The sequence below is a fragment of the Hemiscyllium ocellatum genome, chromosome 34 (genome assembly GCF_020745735.1).
Source record: "Hemiscyllium ocellatum isolate sHemOce1 chromosome 34, sHemOce1.pat.X.cur, whole genome shotgun sequence".
Lineage (NCBI taxonomy): Eukaryota > Metazoa > Chordata > Chondrichthyes > Orectolobiformes > Hemiscylliidae > Hemiscyllium > Hemiscyllium ocellatum.
In genome coordinates, this window is record NC_083434.1 from 24653866 (window position 1) to 24679721 (window position 25856).

At 41.7% G+C, this 25856-nt stretch overlaps 1 protein-coding gene across 1 annotated transcript in view; it reads right to left on the reverse strand.

The window, feature by feature from the left end:
• Positions 1-1310: 1310 nt before the first annotated feature.
• Positions 1311-25856, reverse strand: part of LOC132832156 (NFX1-type zinc finger-containing protein 1-like) — a 60007-nt gene continuing 35461 nt past the window's right edge. The window contains 9 exon segments of the mRNA XM_060849905.1: positions 1311-3793; positions 4742-4837; positions 8321-8431; positions 9769-9914; positions 11191-11345; positions 14566-14705; positions 21246-21484; positions 22635-22770; positions 24652-24704. Coding sequence (XP_060705888.1) covers positions 1676-3793; positions 4742-4837; positions 8321-8431; positions 9769-9914; positions 11191-11345; positions 14566-14705; positions 21246-21484; positions 22635-22770; positions 24652-24704 — 3194 coding nt within the window. The 3' untranslated portion in view covers positions 1311-1675.

Sequence of the window (25856 nt, forward strand, 5' to 3'; positions counted from 1 at the left end):
GATGCAGTTTGGCTTAATTATTTTATTTTTTTATTTTAGCCTACTATTACAACACAATAAACTTGCATGGCTCCAACAAACAACATTCATAATTCTGCTTAAGAATGGTTTCTTTCAAGTAAAGGTCACAATGTGGAAGATAATACATCACAAAGAAGCAGGATTTAGGTTTATTATACTTCCACATATTAAGCTTGAATATTCTTAAACGCATCCACATAACAGCAAATGCAATGCAATAACTTCAATATAGAAAAGGGAACTCAAAATACAAAACTGTGACTGAAAATTGCCCTTCTGATGAATATTTTACATCAAACAGATTACTATTAATATACCATACTTGGGCTGGATCTTATTCTTTTTTGCTAAGTCTGAGCTGCATTGAGTTTTTTGAAAGGTTTCTCATTGCAAGTCCTCGCGAGATTTTTGGCTATATCTAAGCAAACACAATCATTAATTAGCTATTCTATGTGCCCTTATGATGTCTCTTACATCTGATTTCCACCCCTTCCCCCCCCCCCCTCCCCCCACCCACACTGTTCCTGGATCATTTCACCGCTCAGCAGACATCTCAGAATTCACTGGCATTTGAAAGTGCAGCATTGAAGTGCATTACAGTCCAAACGGTGGTTAGAGGTTGGCACATGCCAGATGCCAATGTCCTTGGACATGGGACGGTAATGCCTAGTGCCCATGGAACATTCCCTGAAACGTTGGTACCTAGTTTCCAACATGGAAGTTGTCCAGAGCAAGTGGTGAGCTGAATCCACCAGGTATTCACTCTGGTTTCATTGCTGTGTTTTCCTGAAATCTAGCATGTTTGGCAACTTTGGTAAAGTTTGCTTGCACTAGCTATATAACAAAGAGGCTCCCATTCCTATTGGAGTCAGGATGGGTCAATAAATATTTTAGAATCCCAGACAGATGTCAAGCATTATTCTCCCACAGGAGGTAGTTGTACAAACTCAGTTGTTTCTGCTTCTTCCTTTGCCATCTCTTGTCAGAAGATCACGGCATGATGCAATTTCACCATCGCCCATCCTTTGCATTCAGCATACCAGCATTTACCAATACAACTCTTTCTCCTATTCCCATGTGACCTAATTCCTCTCTGTCCAGCCTCAAAGGGACACATTGCTGGATCATTACCTAGCCTAGCACTTTGCCTTTAAACACAGACACACACAAATATTACATAATCTAGATTCTGAAATGATGTTGTTTCACATTTTACTCTACAATCTAAATCATTTTGACAGAATTTAGTTGAAGTATAAATCCATGCTAATTTTACAGCATTCAGCCATTCTAAAGCTATTCTAGTTGCTTATGCAAAAATCCTAATTTATTTTACTGCTAATTCTAAGTCAGGTGAATTGGCCAAGCTAAATTGCCCATAGTGTTAGGTAAGGGGTAAATGTAGGGGTATAGGTGGGTTGCGCTTCGGCGGGTCGGTGTGGACTTGTTGGGCCGAAGGGCCTGTTTCCACACTGTAAGTCTAATCTAATGTTTCATTTCATACACTTAACTAACAATGTCCAAATGCATTTAATGCACCTGCACATCAATTGTATCAGTGGCCCCATGAGTTTTGCAGCAGTAAATTTCAAGTAATAAGGCAGTGTCTATCTTGTAATGATGTGTTTTTAAATGTATTGACACTCTCTTGCAATCATCCCTCATCATATTTTGCTTTTCTACCTTCAAGTACTTGTAGAAGGTCATCGACAGTTAACTGTGCTGCATGATCAAACTCTCTTCCTTGTTCTTGCATGGAGTTTTGTATTAAGTATATGTCACTTAGGTGTGTTAGCTTTGAAATTTCCCTATTGATATTTGAAATCTCTTGAGCAGTAAACTGAACTCTACTTCTCAGGATCCATTTTGCCTGCAACTTGGCTTCATTCTCAATTTTCATTCACTGTTGTTTTAGGAGCACATTTGCTTTGGATTTCAACTTAGTAACTTTGGATAGGAGGTTGATCTGATTTCCAAGGACATCCAACTTCCACCTGTTCGTATTTGGCTCTTGCAGTTGAAACTACAGATTTTCGAATTCTGTTGGATAACAGTTAGACAATTCCACCTTCGTTTCCAGACAGTTTTCAAGAGAGCTCCACCAGCTATTCAGATCTTCTTTATCTCTCAAAATCTTTGCTTTGGCTTCTTCTATTTTAGCCAAAGTGCTCTTGATGATGTTTCCATAATGCATATTCCGCCGAATCGGTGTAGAGCATTTAGGACAATTGAAGAGCCTCGGTGTGGACTTGTTATGTTCCGACTGTCGCATCAGGTCATCAAACCCAGGCAGTGCAAAGACATGCTGGCAGTCTTCCAGTTGGACAAATCTGCTTTTAGGGTCATCTTCATTCCCAAAGAATATCTCAGTGACCTCAGCCTCATGGCACACACGGCACTTGCTGGGGCATGGCTCTCCACACAGACCGATGCAAGCGTGTTTGCACTTAAGCACTTTCAGGCAAGGCCTGTTGCAGGGCTCCCGGTCACACGGCTCATGGCACAGCCTTGTGCAGCGCGAGTGTGGACAGGCCCACTGGCAGGGCTTGGTACAGGGCACACACATCTCACCGCACTTATTCGGACACTTGCCGTGCGGGCAGCGGTTCTCACACGGCCGTCCACAAGGAGGGCAGTCTGTGGGGGTGCACTGTTTCTGGCACACGTGAGAGCAGACCAACATTCGCTGACAGGGGGCGCTGCAGGGGGGGTGAAGCCACCCACCGGCGCACTCGGAACAGGTAGCCTGACAGGAATGGCCGCACGCCAGCTGCCCGCCGCATGGTGTCTGGCACAACAAGGGTTCACCGCCTGCCTCAGCCTCCATCCACAAGTGGCACATCACCTTGTTCTTGTGCCCACAACTCAACATGACACTGACCTTTACAGGGCACTTCTTTGTGCAGATCTCCCCACAGCGCCGCATGCACGAGTGGCCACACTCAATGGCTTTGGTGCAAGGCTCCTGGCAGACAAACACTTCTGGTGGACAGAAGCAGGGCATCTGTTGCTCATGACCACAGTGAGGGACTACTTTAGTCACCTTGACATTACACTTGCCACATGGGTTAGAGCAGATGTCACGACACTGGTGGCCCTCCTTACAGCTTCGCTGGCAGGGTTTGAGACATTTATATTTCTTGTGCTCCTGGTCAAAAGGGTGGCAAAGAGAACCACATGCGTGACCGCAACTCAGTCGGAAATCACAAGCCTTGGTGCACCCTCCCTCAGGAACCTGTTTAAACTCTTCAGATTTGGACACCAAAGTGTAGGTTTCTGGATGGTTTTGGCAGGACAACCTCAGGGCAGGACCTATTTTGTCATTTCTGTACAGATAATCTACTATATTGCTCCACAGTGGGACCCTGTTGGATAACATAGTCATGTTGCCTATGCAATAGAAACCTTTCTTAGCCCGAGACAGAGCAACGCAGATGCGGTTTGGAATCCGCAGAAAGCCAACCACACCCTTCACATTACTTCGAACGAGCGACAGAATCACAATGTCATTCTCTTCCCCTTGGTATTTATCCACCACACAGACCCGAACCCCATCAAATCGATTTTTTGGCATTAACTCCCTCAAGTGTAGCAACTGTCCTGAGTAGGTGGTAAGAATAGTTATCTGTGATGGCTGGTATTCTTGTTGGATGAAATATTCACAAAGGGACTTCACAAAACGAGCTTCGTGTGGATTGTGGTAGCTTTTTCCTTCCTTAGTGATATTCTCCAGCTCCTGATGGTTAATAAAGTAGAGGTTTGTAGAGACTCCCTAGTTTAAAACAAAAACAGAAATTAGCATTTAGTATTAGGTGGTAATACTCTTTTCTTAAATCCACACTTTCAGTTCATGGTCTAGGATATGCAAGTGTCAACACCTCAGAGAAGATACAAGGGGAAATTTAGGAGAATGGAGCCAGGGATGAGGCTTTTCACGTTTTGCTATTCATTCGCAGTGTAATCCTCTTATCATTACTGCTTTCCTAAGCTGTATTCCTTCCACCCCTGCCTGAATACAGCTAAACTAGTCAGGGTGGAGTGGCACTGGTTCAGCTGTGAAGTTCATCCTAAATAAAACAAATACTGAACAATAGACAGATGTTAGTGTTTGGTAACGTCACTGGATTCAAAGGCCTGGATTAATGATATAAGAATACGGGTTTGAATCTCACCAGGACAACTAGTGGAATTTAAATTTTTATCAACAAATCTTGAACATAAACTGTCCTCAGTAACATTGACCACAAAATAATTATCAATTGTTATAAAAACCAATCTGGTTGACTAATGTCTTATAGGGAGGGAAATTTGTTGTCCTAATCAGGCCTGGTCGACATGTGACTCCAATCAACAATGTTTCCTCAAATAGTCCTATGAGATCTTTTATGTCCACGCAAAAGGACTAACAGACCCTTGGTTTAGCATCTCTTGCAAAATTTACAGCACAACACACTCCTACAACTGCACAAGAGTGAAGGCTGAATTTTTGTGCTCAAATTGTTAGAGTCAGAGGTGAGAGGACTACCAATTGAGTACAGATTAGTCTAGTGTCTGTGGTGAGTATGATTGTAACAGCATCTAACACTCATTACTTCACATTAATGTCGGATCCAAAGATTAGAATGGCAACACCAACTGTAGAAAATCTACAACCTGATATATTTTGGGGAGGAGGTCCTAATAAGACACAAAACACTCACCAGCTTACAGTAAAACCTACCTTGATCCTTTCATAGAGATTCACAGAGGCTGAATTTTCCAACTTGTCATAGATGTGTGGAGTTATCAGACCTGCAATTTCAGGGCGCATTCGATGCTGAGTAAGGAAGAGGAAAGGAATAATGGTGAGACTCCTGCAGACTGCTTTAAAATAAAATTGGTACATGTTGACAGTGCAGAACTAAGACCTAAAGCAGAAAAACTCTTGCCAACTTAAGAAAAATGACCAGATTGCAAAATATTGTTGTGAACGCTTCAAACGCAAAACCTTCAAAAGTAAATGTTTTCAGAGGAAATTACAAGAGGCATATGTTAGAAAGGGGTCCATTCAATTTTGTTATTCTCCCAGCAAGAGAAGGTTTTGATACAATTCTCTTTCTCAAACTATCAGTCTGATGTTTCACCTTCTATTAGTTCACCTTCTATTGAACAGATCAGTGAAATATGCAGTACCCAGGAAATGAATTCTAAAATCAGTCAGTTCAGAAATGTTGTTGTTGAATAGGAGAAAAAGTGAGATTAAAACAACTTCAGATGCAATGCTGGAAATCTACATTACCAGCAGAAATTGCTGGCAACATATAATTGGCAGACAATCTACCTTTGTGGAAAGAAAAATGCAAATGTTGCAGGTTAGTGGACTTTCAAATTTCTTTTATGATGAAAGGTCAAGCATTTAGCTCTTTACAGCAATCACACTTTGTAGCTTTTCTTGCCCACTCTCTCATTTCAATGCCGTATCTTGCCTCTCCTGACTTTAATTCCACACCCAACTACCCAGTTTTTCTACATGCTTTTTAATGATTGTTGTTTTACACTTCATCCTGAAATCGTTGGGCATTTCAACAGATGGATCTATCAGCTTTCATTACAGAACCTTGGTCTCTCTCTCTCTCTAATCAGAAATACAGTTTCACCTCAAAGGTCAACCAGATCTCAGCAGAGACAAGAAATTCCACTGAAAATGCAAGTATTCTATCTACCCATTGATAAGGAATGGAAGATGATGTTGCCTATTTTGTACAAGGCCATAGAGTCATAGAGATGTACAGCATGGACTTCGGTCCAACTCGTCCATGCCGAACAGATATCCTAACCTAATCTAGTCCCATTTGTCAGCACTTGGCCCATATCCCTCTAAACCCTTCCTATTCATATACTTATCCAAATGCCTTTTAAATGCTGTAATTGTACCAGCCTCCACTACTTCCTCTGGCAGCTCATTCCATAAACACACCACCCTTTGTGTGAAAACGTTTCCTCTGAGGTCCCTGTCATTTCTTTCCCCTCTCACCCTAAACCTATGCCCTCTAGTTCTGGACTTCCCTATCCCAGGGAAAAGGCCTTGTCTATTTACCCTATCCATGCCCCTCATAATTTTGTAACCCTTTATAAGGTCAGCCCCTCAGCCTCGGTTACTCCAGCCTATTCAGCTTTTGCTTATAACTCAAATCCTCCAACCCTGGTAACATCTCTGTAAATCTTTCCAGAACCTTTTCAGGTTTCACAACATCCTTTCGATAGGAAGGAGACAGAACTGTACACAATATTCCAAAAGTGGCCTAACCAATGTCTTGTACAGCTGCAACATGACCTCCCAACTCAATATTCTCAATACGTTGACTGATAAAGGAAGCATACCAAATGGCTTCTTCACAATCCCAGCTACCTACAACTCTACTTTCAAGGAACTATGAACATGCAGTCCAAGCTCTCTTTGTTCAGCAAACTCCCTAGGACCTTACCATTAAGGTGTATAAGTCCTGCTAAGATTTGCTTTTCCAAAATGCAGCATCTCACATTTATCTAAATTAAACTCCATCTGCCATTGGCCCATTTGATCAAGATCCCATTGCATTCTGAGGTAACCTACTTCACTGTCCACTACACCTCCAATTTTAGTGTCATCTGCAAATTTACTAACAACATCTCCTACGTTCACATCCAAATCATTTATATAAACAATGAGAAGTAGTGGACCCAGCACTGATCCTTGTGGCACTCCACTAGTGACAGACCTCCAATCTGAAAAGCAACTCTCTGGTCTTCTACCTTCAAGCCAGTTCTGTATCCAAGTAGCTAGTTCTCCCTGGTATTCCATGAGATCTAACATTGCTAACCAGTCTCCTATGAAAAATCTTGTTGAACGCCTTACTGAAGTCCATACAGATTAAGTTCATCACTCTGGCCTCAACAATCCTCTTTGTTACCTCTTCAATAAACTCAATCAAGTTTGTGAGACATGATTTCCCATGCACAAAGCCATGCTGGCTATCCCAAATGAGTCCTTGCCTTTCCAAATACATGTACATCAGGTCCCTCTGGATTCCCCCCAACACCTTGCCAACATCAGGCTCACTGGTCTATAATTCCTTGGCTTGACCTTACCACACCATGTCAGCCAACCTCCAATCTTCTGGCACTTCACCTAGCTTCCCACAGAGTTCTAGGGTATCCCTGATCAGGTCCAGGGATACTTTTATACATTTCAAGACATCCAACACCTCCTCCTGGACACAGACCTCAATATTTTAAGAGAACAAGGCTGTGACCCTGTTCCTAGAATCACAGCACAAAATGAAACCATTTGGCCCAACAGAAAGCTGATAGAACGAGCTACCTCATTGCTTTCATTCTACTGCTGTTTTGTTACAGGTATAAAAATTTATCTTCATTGCTTATTGATGTTGCAGAACCCAGCACTTTTCCACCCCACTGATATAAAGCAGAAAATTGTTAAGACTTGCTGATATTATGCTCCCCATTTATTACATTCCCCGTTGATACAGTGGGATATAGATCAGTTGCAGAAAAGGGTGAAGAAATGGCAGATGGAGTTGAATCCGCCTAAGTGTGCGGTGCTGCACTTTGCGAGATCAAATGCGGAAAAGTATACAGTTAATGGCAGGACTCTGAGCAGTTCAAAGGAGACATCAGGGGCAAGTCTTTTTAAACAGAGAGTGATAGGAGTCTTGAATGCCTTGCTGGGGTGGTTGTGGAGGCAGATACAATAAAGGCATTTAATGGTCTTTTAGATAAGCACATGAATGTGCAAAGAATGGAGGGATATGGACCAAGGGCAGGCAAAAGGGCTTAGTTTAAATTGGCATCATGTTTGGCACAACATTGTGGGCTGAATGGCCTGTTCCTGTACTGTACTGTTATAGGTTCTATTTAGCCACTGGCAGTTCATACCAATAGTCAGTGTTGTTGATTAGATTATAAATGTAAAGAAACAGTATCCTTCATTAAAGAAACTGTTGAAATTAGGGACATATATCGCAGATTTCAAATTAGGTATGGGTGCATGGCACCTCAGTATCAAACTTTCTAATTTAGATCCAAGCTTCGAGGAAAAGGCTCAAAAGTAGGCATCATTTTCCTGATTTTGCTCACTTTCCTAGGAGGACAGCACAATTAAAAGGTCCACCAAAAAGTATATCATTAATCCTTAGAGACAGGAAGGAGAAAAGGTTTAATTTCAGGATCATTTTGTGACACAAAAAACAAAAGCAAAAGGGAGTCAGACTCTCAGGAATCATCGTTGAGTTGCTAACGGTTATCAGCTAAGAAAACTCACTTGATAATCAAGCCGGACAAATTCTGTTTTCATACTAATCAGCCGCTCAAACAAGGAGACATCCAAGTTGAAATCTTTTGCAAGTTCATACACATTTGCACTCGGACGAAGCTGAAATGAGATAATAAAACAGCAAGTCAGCGTAAGGTTGTAATGTGGAGCAGATTTGTAACACTGGAAAACTGCAGCGTGAAAAGGTTCCTCCTCTTCTAATCTTCAAAACTGAACCAGGGATTAATTGTGTACGGACAGCAGACTGGAGAGTTTCCCTTGGTCATGCTAAATTGCTCATAGTGTTCAGTGATGTGTAGGTTAGGTGCATTAGACAGGCATAAATGTACAGCAAGAGGGTAGGGGAAATAGGTTGAGGTACATTGCTCTTTGGAGGGTCGATGTGGACTCGTTGGGCCAAATGGCCTGTTTCCACCCTATAGTGATTCCATGAAAACTAACAGAAATGTTTTCAATGAAGAAGTTCAAAGTCAATATAAATCAAGAAACCAATAACAGGCTCCTGACTCATCTTCCACTAGGATGGCAGTGTTGTAGAACCCTCCAGTAGGAGCTCCTCTGCTCTGCTCACCCTCACTCCTCCTTTCTCTCAGCCTCAGACACCTGGCCCTGGCTCGAAAGTGGGATTGGCAGAGTTGCCAGCGGCCAGAGTGGGGACGCCAGAGACCAGCGGCCTAGTACGGAGTAAGGGTCCAGACTGGGACATAGCGGCCCAGTGCAGAGTGGGGGGTGGCAGCCCGGTGCAGAGTGGGGGGCGGCAGGCCGGCGCAGAGTGGGGGGGCAGCCAATTGGTGCAGAGTGAGGGGTAATGGCCTGGTGTGGAGTAGGGGGTAGTGGATTGGTGTGACAGGGGCCTGATGCAGAGTGGGGGTAGCAGATTGGTGCAGAGTAGGGGGTACTGACCTGGTGCGGAGTGGGGGGTAACGGCCTGGTGTGGAGTAGTGGGGGGGATGGGTAATGGACTAGTGTGATAGGGGCCTGGTGTGGAGTGGAGGGAGACGGGGTAACGGCCTGATGCAGAGTGGAACAGCAGATTGGTGTGGATTGGGGGTAATGGCCTGGTGTGGGAGCATGGTGGCTGCCAACAGTCAGACCACATAGAGGTCCCCTGCATTGGTCTGCTATGGAGAGCTCTTGGAGAGAAAGACTGTGATGTTTGTCGTTTTAACTTTGCTTCTTGTTTTTTTTCTGACCTATGGTTATACTGCGTATAGCTGTAATGCAATTTTTTTTTCCTTCATTCCTTTATTCTGTAACTAAGGATTGTACCTAGGCATTCTGGACCTAAGATGGCACTGTAAATGGTTACTTGTAATCTTTTCATTTTATTCATTTCAGTACTTGTTATAATAAAGCAAATTCAATTCAATTCAGTTCCATTTGCCTCTGTTGTACAAAACCTAAATGATTCACTTCCCTTCAGTAATAATTCTTACCTGCTGATGATCACCAATTAAAATGAGGTGCTCGCAGGCTGAGCTAAGAGTAGTGATTATGTGAGCTTCCAGCACTTCAGCTGCCTCTTCGACAATCACAATCTTTGGCTGGATCTCCTGCAGGACAGTTCTGTATTTTGCTGCACCTAAAAAGACACTTCAATCTGTGTAATAAACATATATGGCACTCTCAACAAGTGCTTCAAAAATCATAATAAAATATATGACACAAAAACACAGCAAAAGGTATTAGGTCAAATGATCAAACACTTGGGTAAACTTTGAGGTATGTCTTAAAGGGGGAATGGTGTTTAGGGAGCTGGATAGCTAGGTGGAGAGAATTCCAGAGCACAGGTCCAATGCAACTGAAGACTAAGACACTCAAAAGGGGATACATTTGAGGTATCTCAGGTAACCTGGGGGAGCATGGGAGAGGGAAGGGGCAAGTGCATGGAGGGATTTAAAAACAAGAATGAATGCTTAAAGCTCAAGATACTGCTTGATTGAGAGCCAATATAGGTCAACAAGTTAAGACATGAGCAGCAGATCTTTGCATGGGCTTAAGCTTATAGAGGGTAGAGGATGTCATCAGCCAATGGTACACTGACATAGTCAAGTGTAGAGTTAACAAAGGCACGAATGAGGTTCCAACAGCAGATAAGCTGAGACAGGGTAAAGGTAGGAGATGTTATAGAAATGAAAAGGGTGGACTTAGTGATGGCATCAAAAGACGTCAGAAGTTTCAACTCAAGGTTGTGAACAGACTTACTTAATCTCAGACTGTGTTGCCAGGATAAAAATCAATAGCTGGGGGGGGCAGGGTTTGGATCAGCAATCAAGTCTTCACAAAAATGAAGGAAATTTTCATTCATGTAGTGGAACAGTCAAGAGTAATAGTGATGGGGTACGACTTGGGATACCTTCTCCAGAGCCACCTCCCATACAGAAAATACTTGGTCAAAAATATGGAGCAATAAGGTGTAATACATCATTGTTGAAATACAAGATCAAAATGATGTTTTATTAATAATTTTCTTATATACACAGGAAAAAATTATGTCAATACACAAGCAAGTGCATTTTGGTTATTGCCTCCATTTCCTTTGTACAAAGTTTCTCATGGCTGTATAACCGATTCATAATACAGTGAGAGGAGAAGAGATGAACTAAAATTAAAAATGTTGGTAAACCCAGTGCTCATGGAGAATGTACTTGATGAAAATTTAACCAAAGATCTGAAGTGAGAGATAATAAAATGCTGTTGAAACTAGCATTAAACTAATATTTAGCAAGTTAAAATATAGTTTTGTTTTGCGAACTATGCAAAGCAACAAAGAGTTGATATTTTTCAATTGTAGCACATGAAACCAAGCAAATGTAAAAAGAATGTTTGTTATCACTGCTGGAAGTAGCTTTGTGTACCTGTTGTGGTCATCCCCACCACTTTAGCCTTTCGAAGGATGGTCACTTCCTCTTGGTTTCTCAACTCAAGAAGGCGGTCAACAATCCTCTGATATAGCTGTTCAGATTCTAATATTTTACATCTGGTTTCGAGTTGGTACTTTGACAACCACAACCTGCAATAAAATCACCCCATTACACCATCATCTGGACAATCTGTCATTGGCAGATACTAAATTACATTTAATGTTACCCCTTCCCCCTCAAACTACCCCAGAGGTGAGTTCAGATGCAGAGGAGCTCCGGGACTGAGTAGCAGGATGCAAGATAGAGATCCCACAGTCTTTCTACCTCCTGTTGATCAAATCTGGGACAGCGGGCAGCCATGCAGACAGCTTTCTAGCCTGGAGGTCAATTAAGGCCATTTAGTACCCACTTAAGATGCAGGAGGGGGAACCTGCCAATCAAAAACGTCACACAGCAAACCCTAACTGCTAACCCCTGGGCACCCATTAGGTGTCCCAACTCCCACCTTGCCAACTTTAATTCAAATAAACGCAAGGTGCTGCATTTTGGGAAAGCAAATCTTAGCAGGACTTATACACTTAATGGTAAGGTCCTAGGGAGCATTGCTGAACAAAGAGACCTTGGAGCGCAGGTTCATAGCTTCTTGAAAGTGGAGTTGCAGGTAGATAGGATAGTGAAGAAGGCGTTTGGTATGCTTTCCTTTATTGGTCAGAGTATTGAGTACAGGAGTTGGGAGGTCATGTTGTGGTTGTACAGGACATTGGTTAGGCCACCGTTGGAATATTGTGTGCAATTCTGGTCTCCTTCCTATCAGAAAGATGTTGTGAAACTTGAAAGGGTTCAGAAAAGATTTACATAGATGTTGCCAGGGTTAGAGGATTTGAGCTATAGGGAGAGGCTGAATAGGCTGGGGCTGTTTTCCCTGGAGCATCGGAGGCTGAGGGGTGACCTTATAGAGGTTTACAAAATTATGAGGGGCATGGTCTTTTCCCTGGGATTGGGGAGTCCAGAACTAGAAGGCATAGGTTTAGGGTGTGAGAGGAAAGATATAAAAGAGACCTAAGAGGCAACTTTTTCACACAGAGGGTGGTACGTGTATGGAATGAGCTGCCAGAGGATGTGGTGGAGGCTGGTACAATTGCAACATTTAAGAGGCATTTGGATGGGTATATGAATAGGAAGGGTTTGGAGGGATATGGGCTGGGTGCTGGCAGGTGGGACTAGATTGGGTTGGGATATCTGGATGGCATGGACGGGTTGGACTGAAGGGTCTGTTTCCATACTGGACATCTCTATGACTCATGTGTATCTGGGAATCCATCAGTGCTCCTCATGGTAGGTCCTACTGCAATACAGGCAATGTCCACTATTCCTGGTGGCGCAGCTGATTCTGAAGAGTTGCCAGCTTCAGACTGAGTGGCCCTCAATAGTGGGATCATACTCTGCCCTACTGGTGACTTTATTTGATGTGAGGCTTGATGTGCCTGGATATATCCCTGACTGGAATGCAGTGGAATCAGGTCTCCCAGGGAAAAACAAAGTGTTCAGTAACAATCAAAATATTGCATATCATCAGCGAACATCCCCATTTCTGGTTTCCTGATGGAGGAAAGGCCATTGATGAAGTAGCTGAAGATTATAGAGCCTACAACCTCCCCTGAGAAACTCCCACAGAGGTGTCCAGGGCCTGAGGTAATTGATGTTCAACAACCCCAAACACATGCCTTGTATTAGATATGACTGCAACCACTGAAGGGATTTATCCCGATTCCCAAAACTGACTCCAGTTTTGTTAGGGCTTGATGACACCATACTGGGTTAAATGCTGCCTTGATGTCCAGGGCAGACACATTCACCTCACCTCTGGAATTCAGCTTTTTTATCCTGTAATGAGGCCAGGTGCTGAGTGTTTCTGCCAGAACCCAAACTGAGAAGCAGCGAGCAAGTTATTGCTGAGCAAATGCCACCTGATATCACTGTCAATAGCAGCACTTTGCTCATGGTTGCAAGTCAGCCTCATAGGGTGGTAATTGCCTGGGTTTGATTTATTCTGCTTATTGTGCACAGGATATAACTGAGCAATTTTCCACATTGCTGGGAAAAAGTCAGTGTAGTAGCTATACAGGAACAAATAGGTAATGTGCGCAGCTAGTTCTGGAGCCCAAATCTTCAGTACTATTGCCAAAATATTGTCAGAATTCAAAGCCTTCGTAGTACTATTGTATTCAGCCATTTTTTAAAAAAATCAAATCCCTAGTGTGGAAACAGGCCCTTCAGTTAAAAAAGTCCACACCGACCGTCTGAAGAGTACCCCACCCAATCATCCCATTTCTTGACATCATTTAGAATGAACTGAATTGGCTGAAGACTGATATCTGTAATGCTGGGGCCCTTGGGAGAAAGACGAGATTGGTCGTCCAATAGGTAATCCAGCTGAAGTTGGTTCCCCTTATCTTTTGCACTAATATGCTTACTTTCCCCATCATTGAGGATGGCGATGTTTGTAGAGACACATCCTTCTGATAGCTGTTTAATTCATGACTCAACATAACAGGAGTACAAAGTTTAGATCCAATCCAAGCCCTGTCTATTGCTTGCTGCTTCTACTGTTTAGTGTAAAAGCAGACCTGTGATGTAGCTCACTACCCCCTCTCCAATAACAACCAGGCATGGGCAATAGATACTGGCCCAGCTAGTGACACCCACATTACATGAATGAATAAAAAAGAAAAATGGACAAATCGTAGCGTTAGCCCACTACTGCTAGTATTTTACCTATTACAAGGAGCGACCTATACTGTGAGGAATCCCATCAACAAGTGAGCCTATAAGAGACACCAGTCCTCTCCAAAACTAAAAAGGAGCAGAGTCCCCACCATCAATCCTCCTGCCTAGCCTTTTGACTCTGGTCCTCTCTCATCGCCATCGCTAAGACCTCAAAACCTGGACTTACCAATGCTCCTACGCATAGTGGGTCTACCTTTAGCTCCAACAAGGACCACTGCTACTGTGTGACCAACCATTTAGCTGACATATCACTAAGATGAGACTTCTTCCTTAGATTGCAGTGAAGGTCTCTTCTTAAAACAATTAGCACTAGCGCGTGTGCTCAATTTGTGTGAGGGGCACATTTGTCTCCGACTTTTTATGGTGTCTATGGTGTGCGTGTGATTCCCCGGCAATTATCCTGATGTGAGGATTAAGTCAGTATTAAGGGAGATTTTTGTTTTAGCAGTACTAGTTATTGGAGTGGATGGGTTGGAGTGGAGCATTGTCAAAATAATCTCTTTTGAAATATTTAATCTAAAGAGACAAAACTTACACATCATCTCAGACACAATTACTTAGCAAATTAATGAAAAATTAAACCTGTAGAGTCTCCAGCGATCAAGCAGTGCAAGTTCCCAAACATTATTGATACAGTCAGCTTCATCTTCTGGCATATAGTCTTGAAGCTTCAACTGTTTCTTTATCATTTTTTGTATTTTTTTCTTTGTTTTCTTGGTTTGCTATTTAAAAACAGCGAAGAGTCATGCATTACGGTGAGAGCTAGCAATGAGTAGTTCATCAGCGGTTCTTGTACATATGGTCTCAACAAACATTTTGAAAACATTTATGGCCTTAATAGTGCAGGTGACAGCTTGATAGCAGGACCTGCTTCAGAATGATTGGAACTGGAGCACTAAATTATAATTCTGAACATTGCACACAGCCAGAAAAGATATACTATTTCTCGTTAAACCAAGATCATTGTCCAATTTGTTACATCATGAGGTAAATCCTCCTGCTTAATTTAAACCAGCCACACAGAGAAGATTTATCCCATACTGTAATCTGTGAAAATTCAAGAGGCCAAGAATTATTTAAAGTAAAAATTAATAACTTTATTTCTTAAAAGTATAACAGAGAATAATTAACAACTATTTACAACTCCTTCCCTTCTATATTACGAGTCTGAGAAAACCCCTAACTAAGATTTACCAAAGATTCAAATTTTCAAAATCAGCCAGATTTTGAAGCTTCTCTTATATCTTTCTCCGTCTTCTTTTCTTCCCAGGGATTTCTGTTTCACAGGTTACTGATGATAAAAGTAACTTTAAGAGATCTATTTTTCCAAGCAGTCTGCAGATGCTGGTGGCTTGGTAGTTCTCCTTCCAACTGTTCAATTTTCCCTGGTCTTATACCCCCAAAGCATCAGTTTTTAAGATTGCCAATATACTAAATTCAAACTCGATTTGAGTTTGGTATTTTTCGGACTACTATTTAAAATGACTGGCCTAATTCAAATTTGTTTTGTTATATCCAAGCAACCAGCTAATCGAGTTGTTTGACCAAACTTTACATTATATCCTGTTCAAAACACTTGCTGCTGTGTCAGGTAGTTCTGCTACCTTTTATCTCTATTAAAAGCTACAGTACACCCATATCTTCATAAGTTGAGCTAGCCATAAGCCATCTGAAACAGAACCTACAATATAAAATAGGCCTTTAAAGCAACCAGTTGTGTTAGCCTTTACTTTGCATCAGAACAAATAATTTGCATCACTTTTGTCACCCTGTTCCCATATTTGTTCATCTCCCCTACCTTTAGCCAGTTGTCCAACCTACTCTTGAATACTGACATTGGTAGCTGAGTCAGAAACTATCTTGATAGTAAATTCCACAGTCTCTCAACCTTCTCAGAGTCATAGAGATATACAGCATGGAAACAGACTCTTCGGTCCAACCCGTCCATGCCGACCAGATATCCCAACCCAATCTAGTCCCACCTGCCAGTATCTAGCCCATATCCATCCAAACCCTAGATGTTACAATCGTACTAGCCTCCACCATTTCCTCTGGCAGCTCATTCCATACATGTACCACCCTCTGCATGAAAAAGTTGCCCCTTAGGTCTCTTTTATGTCTTTCCCCTCTCACTATAAACCTAAGCTGTCTAGTTCTGAACACCCCCACCCCGGGGAAAAGACTTCGTTTATTTATCCTATCCGTGCTATATAAAGAGGACTTTTATTTTCATTGTCATAAATCTATCAACATTTAACCTTCTATTGACAGTCTTCCAATCATGACTCCAAAATACTCTGCTTTTCTTTACCTCGGCCCACCTTAACAATTCTAATGCCTCTTTCTGTCGTATACATTCTATACATCTGTCCAACTGTGTTGAAATTTAGTCTGATTTAATGCAGCTAAGATATTGCAGCAGGTTTATTGTGAGTAACACAGTAGTTCAGTGGTTAGCATTGTAGCTTCACAGTGCCAGAGACCCAGGTTTGGTGCCAGCCTTAGGCAACTGTCAATGTGGAATTTGCACATTCTCCCCTGTCTCTGTGGGTTTTCCCTGGGTGCTCTGGTTTCCCTCCCACAGTCCAAAGATGTGTAGGTTAGGGAATTGGCCATGAGGAATGCAGGGTTACAGGGATGGGGATGTGTGTCTGGGTGGGATGCTGGTTGGAGGGTTAGTGAGGGTTTGATGGGGCAAATGGCCTGCCTTCCACACTGTAGGGATTCTATTCCATGATTTGTCATGTTGATACAATGCATTTTCAGTGGAACAGTTCCCCAGCAAAAAATCTCCAAATTCTCTATCGCTTCAACCCTCGATGTTGCACCAACCTGTGGAACCAATCTGAAGCCTATTGATCCTAGTCTATTCTATTTTCATCCATTTGTTTCTCCAATAACCATTTAGTTGCCCTTAAAGTTGTCTACCGTTGCAGGCATGGCATTCCACGTCCCTACTACTCTGAGTAAAGAAACTACCTCTAATATCTGTCCTATATCTATCACCACCCAATTTAAAGCTATGTCCCCTTGTGCTAGCCATCACCATCACTGTCCACCCAATCGAACCCTCTGATTATCTTATGTGTCTCAATTATGTCACCTCCAACCTTCTTCTCTTGAACAAAAACAGCCTCAAGTCCTCCAGTCTTTCCTCATAAGACCTTCCCTCCATACCAGGCAACATTCTTTGAACCCTTTCCAACGCTTCCACATCCTCTCTATAATGCGGTGACCAGAACTGTACGCAACACTCCAAGTTCGACCGCACCAAAGTTTTGTACAGCTGCAACACGACCTCATGGCTCCAAAACTCAATCCCTCTCCCAATAAAACCTAACACACAGTATGCCTTCTTAACAACCCTATCAACCTTGGTGGCAATTTTTAAGGATCTATGTGCATGGACACCTAGATCTCTCTGCTCATATACACTGCCAAGAATCTTATCATTAGCCCAGTACTCTTTATTCCTGTTGCTCCTTCCAAAGTAAAATCAGCTCACAATTTTCCATATTAAACTCCATTTGCCATCTCTCAGCCCAACTCTGCAGTTTATCTATGCCCTCTGTAAACTGCAACATCTTTCGGCACTGTCCACAACTTTACTGACCTTAGTGTCATCTGCAAGTTTATTAACCCATCCTTCTACATCCTCATCTTGGTCATTTATAAAAATGACAAACAGCGGTAGCCCCAAAACAGATCCTTGCTGTATACCACTAATAACTGAACTGCAGGATAAACATTGGCCATCAACTAGCACCCTCTATCTTCTTTCAGCTAACCAATTTCTGATCCAAACCGCTAAATCACCCTCAATCCCATGCCTCTGTAGTTGATGCAAAAGCCTGTCATGGGGAACCCTATTAAATGACTTACTCAAATGCATATACATCTCATCAACCACTTTATCCTCATTTACCTGTTTGGTCACCTTCTCAAAGAACACTCAGAAAGGTTTGTGAGGCGTGAGCTACCCTTCACAAAAGACTATCCCTAATTAATGTATTCCTATTGCGATGTTTATAAATCCTATCTCTTATAATCCTTTCCAACACTTTACCCACAACCAAAGTAAGGCTTACTGGTTTATAATTATCAGGGTTGTCTCTACCCTGCTTCTTGAACAAGGGGACAACATCTGCTAACCTCCAGTCTTCTGGCACTATTCCTGTAGACAATGACGACATAAAGATCAAAGCCAAAGGGTCGGCAATGTCCTCCCTGGCTTCCCAGAGAATCCTAAGGATAAATTTCATTCAGCCCAGGGGACTTATCTATTTTCACACTCTCCAGAATTGCTAACACCTCCTCCTTTTGAACCTCAGTCCTGTCTAGTCTAGTATCCTGTAACTCATTATTGTCCATGACAACATTGTCTTTTTCCAGTGTGAATACCGAAAAAAAATATTCATTTAGTACTTTTCCTATCTCCTCGGACTCCATGCACAACTTACCAATATCATCCTTGATTGGCCCTAAGCTTACTCTAGTCATTCTTTTATCCCTTACATACCTATAGAAAACTTTAGGGTTTTCCTTGATCTTATCTGCCAATGACTTCTCATGTCCCCTCCTGGCTCTTCTTAGCTCTCTCTTTAGGTCTTTCCTGGCTACCTTGTAACTTGTAAGCACCCCAATTGAACCTTCACATCTCATCCTAACATAAACCTTCTTCTTCCTCTTGACAAGAGATTCAACTTCCTTAGTAAACCATGGCTCCCTCACTCGACTACTTCCTCCCTGCCTGACAGGGACATAGTTATCAAGGACACGCAATAACTGTTCCTTAAATAAGCTCCACATTGCAATTGTGCCCATCCCCTGCAGTTGTATAGAGATTCTCATCATCGTGGGGCACCATTATCTGTTGACCTACAGAAGAGCAGGGAGCACAGCCATAGTTCCCTCAAGAATTGATCAGGAGTCAAATTCTTCCCTGCAATTTCAGAAAAAGTTAAGAGGAATTGTGTGGGGAGGCCACTAGACTTATTCTGAAGGCCTTGGGTTAATAGAACAGTGAAAGGAGAGAGATATCTGTGAAGACCTTACTCTTTCCATATTACAATACTATCACTTTTAAAATGGACACTTATATTGACCAAAAAGTCATAATGGTTATGGACTGGTGTTAACTTCAATTTTCTGCCATTCTCATTTGTTCAGTTTATCCTGGGGAGAAACAACTGGATTCACTCACTCGTTCACACCTCAAAAGAACAGAGGCAAACATCTCCTGCAAGTGCAGTTATATTTCAACAACAAAAGCCATTCCAATCCCTTCTAAATGAAATCACAGTTACAATTTGAGCTGATTTCAGTTTAAATGAGGTTAGTTCTAATATGTGCAGTAATCCACAGTATCACTTTAACAATAATACACAGCATTCTCAAAACTCCCTATAAATATAACTACCTGTTATAACTAGCCCAGTTGTTTGCACAAATGCAGCCATTATGTGAAGTAGGGACTTTATTTAGATGAGGAAGCAGAAGTGGTAGATCCACTGAACATCATACATGTCACCTAACACAGTGTAGCAAACATCACAGTCTCTATGGGGGTTTGGTTATACCTCAGTTGGCTGGATAGCTGGTTTGCAATGCAGAGTTATTTTTTTTTAGATTACTTACAGTGTGGAAACAGGCCCTTCGGCCCAACAAGTCCACACCGACCCGCCGAAGCGCAATCCACCCATACCCCTACATATACCCCTTACCTAACACTACGGGCAATTTAGCATGGCCAATTCACCTGACCCGCACATCTTTGGACTGTGGGAGGAAACCGGAGCACTCGGAGGAAACCCACGCAGACACGGGGAGGACGTGCAAACTCCACACAGTCAGTCGCCTGAGGCGGGAATTGAACCCAGGTCCCTGGCGCTGTGAGGCAGCAGTGCTAACCACTGTGCCACCGTGCTACCCCTATGTCAACAGTGTGGGTTCAATTCCTCCACTGACTGAAGTTACTATGAAGGACTGTCCTCAATCTCTCCCCCCGCCTGAGGAGCAATAACCCTCAGGTTAAAACACCACATGTTGTCTCTCACTAATGAAGTAGTGGCCCTATGGTCCAGTAGGACTATTGTGATTTTATCCGTTTACTTACTCTATTCCCTTTCATTTTCTGTCGCTACCAGATTTTGGAGTAAAATACAGTTCCATATCTAAATGGACACTTTTAAAAATAACTCATGATACTTAAAGGTGTGTGAATTGATACAGCTCCTTGAAATGTGCTAAAACTAAACAGACATGAACTGATAGACAGAAGACTCAATGTAAAAAAGCAGGCCTGGCCTGTTATCCAAGTCTGTTATAATTTTCTATTTACAGTTAATTCAACATCCATGCATCTTCTATCAGATATATTCCTGAATCCTTGGGAGCTAATAAAGACCTCAAACTGAGACCCAAAGCATTCTCACTGAATGATAATTTTTGATTCCCATAATGCCTCTTGGAGCAGACTTATCAATCAGCCGAATGGCATTCCGATGTTTACCCTGTCCACCTAATTTTGCAGCCCACATTATATCTTCAGTAAATCTCCCAAATATATCACTCCACCACACAGGAAGCAAGGGTAGCAGTTACAGAGTAATACCATAACTCCCAGCTCTCTACACCATCTTGACTTGAACCTTTCCTTCTCATTGCTATTCTTACTCACCAATAGGATAAAATCATGAACACCATGACCTAACATTCCTTTGAGTGCTCCCTCGTCACATAGCAGTTAGTGGAGATAACTTACTACTAGCTTCTCAAGTTATCGACACTGATTCAGCTGGGAGCACTCTTGCCTCTGAGGGAGAAGTCTGTGGCTTCAAGTCTCACAACTAGGAACCTGAGCAGAAACTCTAAGTGGATGCTTCAGTGCAATACTGTGGCACTGCCACATATCTAAGGGTGGCCTTTCAGTTGAGAGGTCCAGTCAGCCCTTTCAGGTAAATATAAAAGATCCCACGGCACCAATTTGAAGCAAAACATGTGAGCTTGGTCTATCCTGGCTAACCATTATTCCTCAAATAACATCATTAAAATAAATTGCCTGCTTTTAGGGGTCTGGCTGTGCAGAAATTGGGAGCCATCATTCCAATAATGTAACAGTGACTATGCTTCAGAAACAGTGTTCATGAGCTTCTGAAAGGCACTATCTAAACACAAGTTATTTTTCTTCAAGAAGAACTAGTGACAGGTTAATAAATGCCAATGATAAATTCCCAAGAGCAAAGATTTTTTAAAAAACGTACCTCCCATTTACCATCACCGTGACTCTCAGCTTGTGATCTGGAAAGGGATTCAGGTTTAAAGGCCAGGAGACTATCCCGGATTTTAGCCACACGGGCAGTCGCATGCTTCACTTGTTTCTGAATGTCTTCATCTCCAATCATTCTATCTGCCTCCAAAAGCTTAGCCTCCTCAGTCACCTGAATTAGCTCGTCATCATCTTGTAATGTCTCTTCCTCTTCAGCCAGATCACTGGAAGTTCCTGAAAGTAATTAGGTCATTTATCCCTTCATTAAGGAACAAAACGGTTTGCAGTGGAAAAAGCACAAAACAAAAAATAAAAACTTTTCTTTCATGACAAAGCCAAACAAGAAGTTAGTAGGCCTTGTTATTTAGTTTAAGCAACTGCTTAGGTTCATTTGACCGACTGTGATGAACATTCCTCAACTAACCACCTATAAAGATCATAGTTACTTATATTTTAATTTTAAATAAATGTCTTAAGACATAGGAGCAGAAGTAGACCGTTCAGTCTATCGAGCCTGATCTGCCACTCAGTGAGATCATGATTGATCTCATTGTCTTCAACTCTACTTTTCTGCCTTATCCCCATGACCATTGATTCCCTTACTGACTAAAAACCTGCCTATCTCAGGCTGGAATATACTGCCTCTAGAGGCAGTAGTTAGGAAGGCAAATGCAAGGTCTTGAATATAAAAGCAAGGATGTACTTTGATACTCTATGAAGTTCTGGTCACACCACATTTGGAGCATTGAGTGCAGTTGTAGGCGCCATATCTCAGGAAGGATGTACTGGCCTTGGAGCATGGTCAGAGGAGGTTCACAAGAATGGTCACAAGAATGAAAAGCTCAACATATAAGGAATGTTTGAGGATTGTGGGTTTATATTCAATGGAGTTTAGAAGGCTGAGGGTGGAACTAATTGAAACATATAGAATACTGAATGGCCTGGACAGAGTAGATGTTATGGAGATGTATCCATTGGTAGGACAGACTAGGACTTGAGGACATAGACTTAGAGTAGAGGGAAGAGCTTTTAGAACAGAGATAAGGAGAAACTTCTTCAGCCAGAGAGTGGTGCATGTATGGAATTCATTGCCACAGAAGGCTGTGGAGGCCTGGTTATTGAGTATATTTAAGACTACGATAGATAGGTTCTTGAGTATCAAGGGGATTAAGGGTTACGGGGAGAATGGGGATGAGAAATTTATCAGCCATGATTGAATGGCAGAGCAGACTCAATGGGCTGAATGGCCTAATTTCTGCTCAATGTCTTATAGGCCTCTGCGGTAAAGAAATCCAAAGACTAATTACTCTCAATGAAAAGAAAAATCCTTATTTATCCTAAATGGGCAACAAAATGTAGATAGATTTGGAATTTTCAATATTACCTGTATCCCACTCTGTAGCATCTGAGTCTGTCTCCTCTTCATCCTCTTCAGAACTCCAATATTGTTCGGATGCAGATGTTAAATCTGACCTTTCCACTTTGTGAGATTGAGTAGAGGGACCACCTTCTGAGGCCAGCTTAAAATATAAAGAACTCCATGTTGTTTACAATTACTTCGGTCACACCTATGAATAATCAGATTACTGACTGACAAGTCTGCCTGTGAATTATTTATTTTCTCAATTGCTGCAAGAACTTACGTAGCATTGATTTAAGCCTGACATAATTTGGAAAGGATTATGGGATGTTGTGTTCTGCTCTGGAATATGCAAATTCAAACTTGGTTATTGATGTCATATGAAGTGGCGGTTTAGGACTGGGGTGGACAAAGTCAGAAGTCGCATAACACCCAAAACGAAAGAATATATGGTCACATCATATTGTCTGGGGTTTCACTACATGTGCACAAGTCTTTCAGTTGCTTATCACTGGGTTGAGACAGGCTCATAGACCAAAGTCTTTGAAAGTGATGAATGAGTTGGATTATTCCATTCACATACTAGTATCCTTGAGCTATTTTGATTTGATTTGATTACTTATTAGCACATACACCCAAGTACAGTAAAAAGTTTTGTTTTGCGTGCAATACAGGCAGATCATACCATACAAAAGTGTATAAAGGTAATAGTGAAGAATACTATGTTACAGCCACAGAGAAGTTGGACAAAGAGCAAGATCCACATTAAATTTAAAATCTGAAAAGGTCCATTCAGAAGTCTAAGTACCGGGGTGGGGGAAGAAGCTGTTCTTGAATCTATTCGTGTGTATATGCAAACTTTTATATCTTTTGTCTGATGGAAGAGGGTGGGAGAGGCCTTTGTTTATGGTGGTTGCTTACCTGAGGCAATGGGAAGTTCAGATGCAGTCAATGAGTGGAAGGCTCATTTGTGTGATGGACTGAGCTATGTTCACGAATCTCAGTAGTTTGGTTATTTGCATTTACATATTCTGCGACTGCTTGGACTGTCCAATGTTAATAATGCCTCCATGTCCTTCCTGACCTGGCATGCAATCTTTGGCACAGTTGACTATCATTTTCCTTGGCTTTCACCAATTTGGTGCAACTGCTCTCATTTGGTTTCTTCGTTAATTATCTAATCATAGTCAGAGAATGACTTGCAATGGATTGTCTTCCTGCTCTTTGGCGTTACTCAGTGATCTGGGTAGCATTTTAAGAGGTTTTCTGGGTAGCAATTAGATGTTTTCCTCAGTGACATTGTCAGAGATTATAGTATTAGTTTTCATTTATATGCTGAAAACATCTAGCTCTACCTTGTCACCACCGCCTTCCCCAATTCTCTGCTGTTGTTAACTTAACAGATTACTTACCTAACATCTAGTACTGCATTGGCAGAAATTTATTCCCACTAACTAGCCACAAGATTGTAGCCATTGTCCTGGAGCACCCCTCTGCCAAATGCCATTCCGTAACGATGGACTCTATCCCTTTCTCTGATGACAGTCTGTCTCTAAACTAGAGACCTGCTAACTTTGATGTCATCTTTGACCCCAAGATGAGATTCAGACTACTTATACACTAAGTGACACAATCAATTGGACCACCTTTTTCTATCGTGGTCATGTCTGTTGATCTGCTGTGAAACTCTCATTCATGGCTTTTGTTACTTTTAGACTCGTCTGTACCGACAAACTTGACTGTCCTGCCTCATCCTATCTTTTCATCCTAGCCCTGAACTATCCATGTCCCTACTCACCCTACCGATGTTTGAGAAGTCCCACTCACCTTTTGTGTTCTGACCTACAAGGGCCCTCCAACGAGCAATACCTCAATTTTAAAACTCTCATTTTTGATTTCAATTCCTTCTATCAATCATCCTCATTTTGAGATTTGGAATAGCATATAGTCTCTCTGTAATTGAAACATGTTCCTGGGAGGACATACTCAGAAATTGTTTATGAAGGTCACTGGTTCCAAACTGCTCACCGTATGTAGTTACCTGATTTAACTCAGCTGCATCTTCTTCCTCATCCAACAGATCACTTTGACTGCCTAAAAGATATCAAAGTAATATCTTGATCAAGACAAAAAAGCACTCAGTAGAAAAGAGAAAATAAAATTTACTTCCATTTTTAATAGTGGTGTTATGACGTGGGGTAAACACTTCTGCTAATTTAAACCATGCACACAGAAAAGCTCCCCTGTCCTCATAATCTGTTAAAGTATGAGTGACAAATAACTACCAAATCCCACAATGTAAAGAAAAATCAACAATGTATTCTTTAACTCCAAAAAAAATAAACAACTATCTACACTATAAACCTCCTTTCTCCGAGAAATTTATCTACCACCCATTCTACAACAATATACTGATCCAATAAAACCTCCCTGGTTAAGTTTAACAAAAAATTCAAATTTCAAAACCAGTCAGTTTTCTGTCTTCCATTTGCATTTTTGTCTGTAGATTTTCCTGCCTTCTTTTCTTTGGTCTTCTGCTTCACCGATTTAATATGAAAAGGTACCTTTCAGAGAACGATTCTGCAGGCAATCTTTGTTTTGTTGGTGCTCTTTGTGACTCTGGCTACCTGTTCAAAATACCCGATATTATATACCCCAAAACATCGGACCGTCTCATTGGTTTGATGTCATCCAAAACAGTAAAATTCAAATTCGATTGGATTTGGGTACCTTAGGGCATAATTTAAACTAATTGGTCAAAATTGAATTTGTTGTGTCACATAACTGGACCTGTGGTGCTATTTGTTTCACAACCAAATGTTAGATTTTTAAATGTTTCAGCATACTCTGTGCCTTTATACATCCGCGCCAGCTTCTACTCTCTCTTAAAGGTACAATACATACCTCCACCTTCATAACACCTCCTCCCTTAAGAAAAAAAATGAACCATCAATGAAAAGATGACCACTTTTTTTTCCTCTATTCCTTAACAACATTACCATGACTTTAATGTAAGTTCATATTAACTTCTTCCCATATATATATAACATTAATCAGATACCAATCTCATCTACGCTTACAGTTACATCTGCAATAACGCATCTGCTACTACATTCTTACGACCCACAACATGTCCAATTTGTAAATTAAAAATCTGTATCATAAGACTCCAATGAAATAGTCTCATATTCTTGTCTACAAAGACTTCCAAGAATATAAAAGTATTGTGATACATATACATGACCG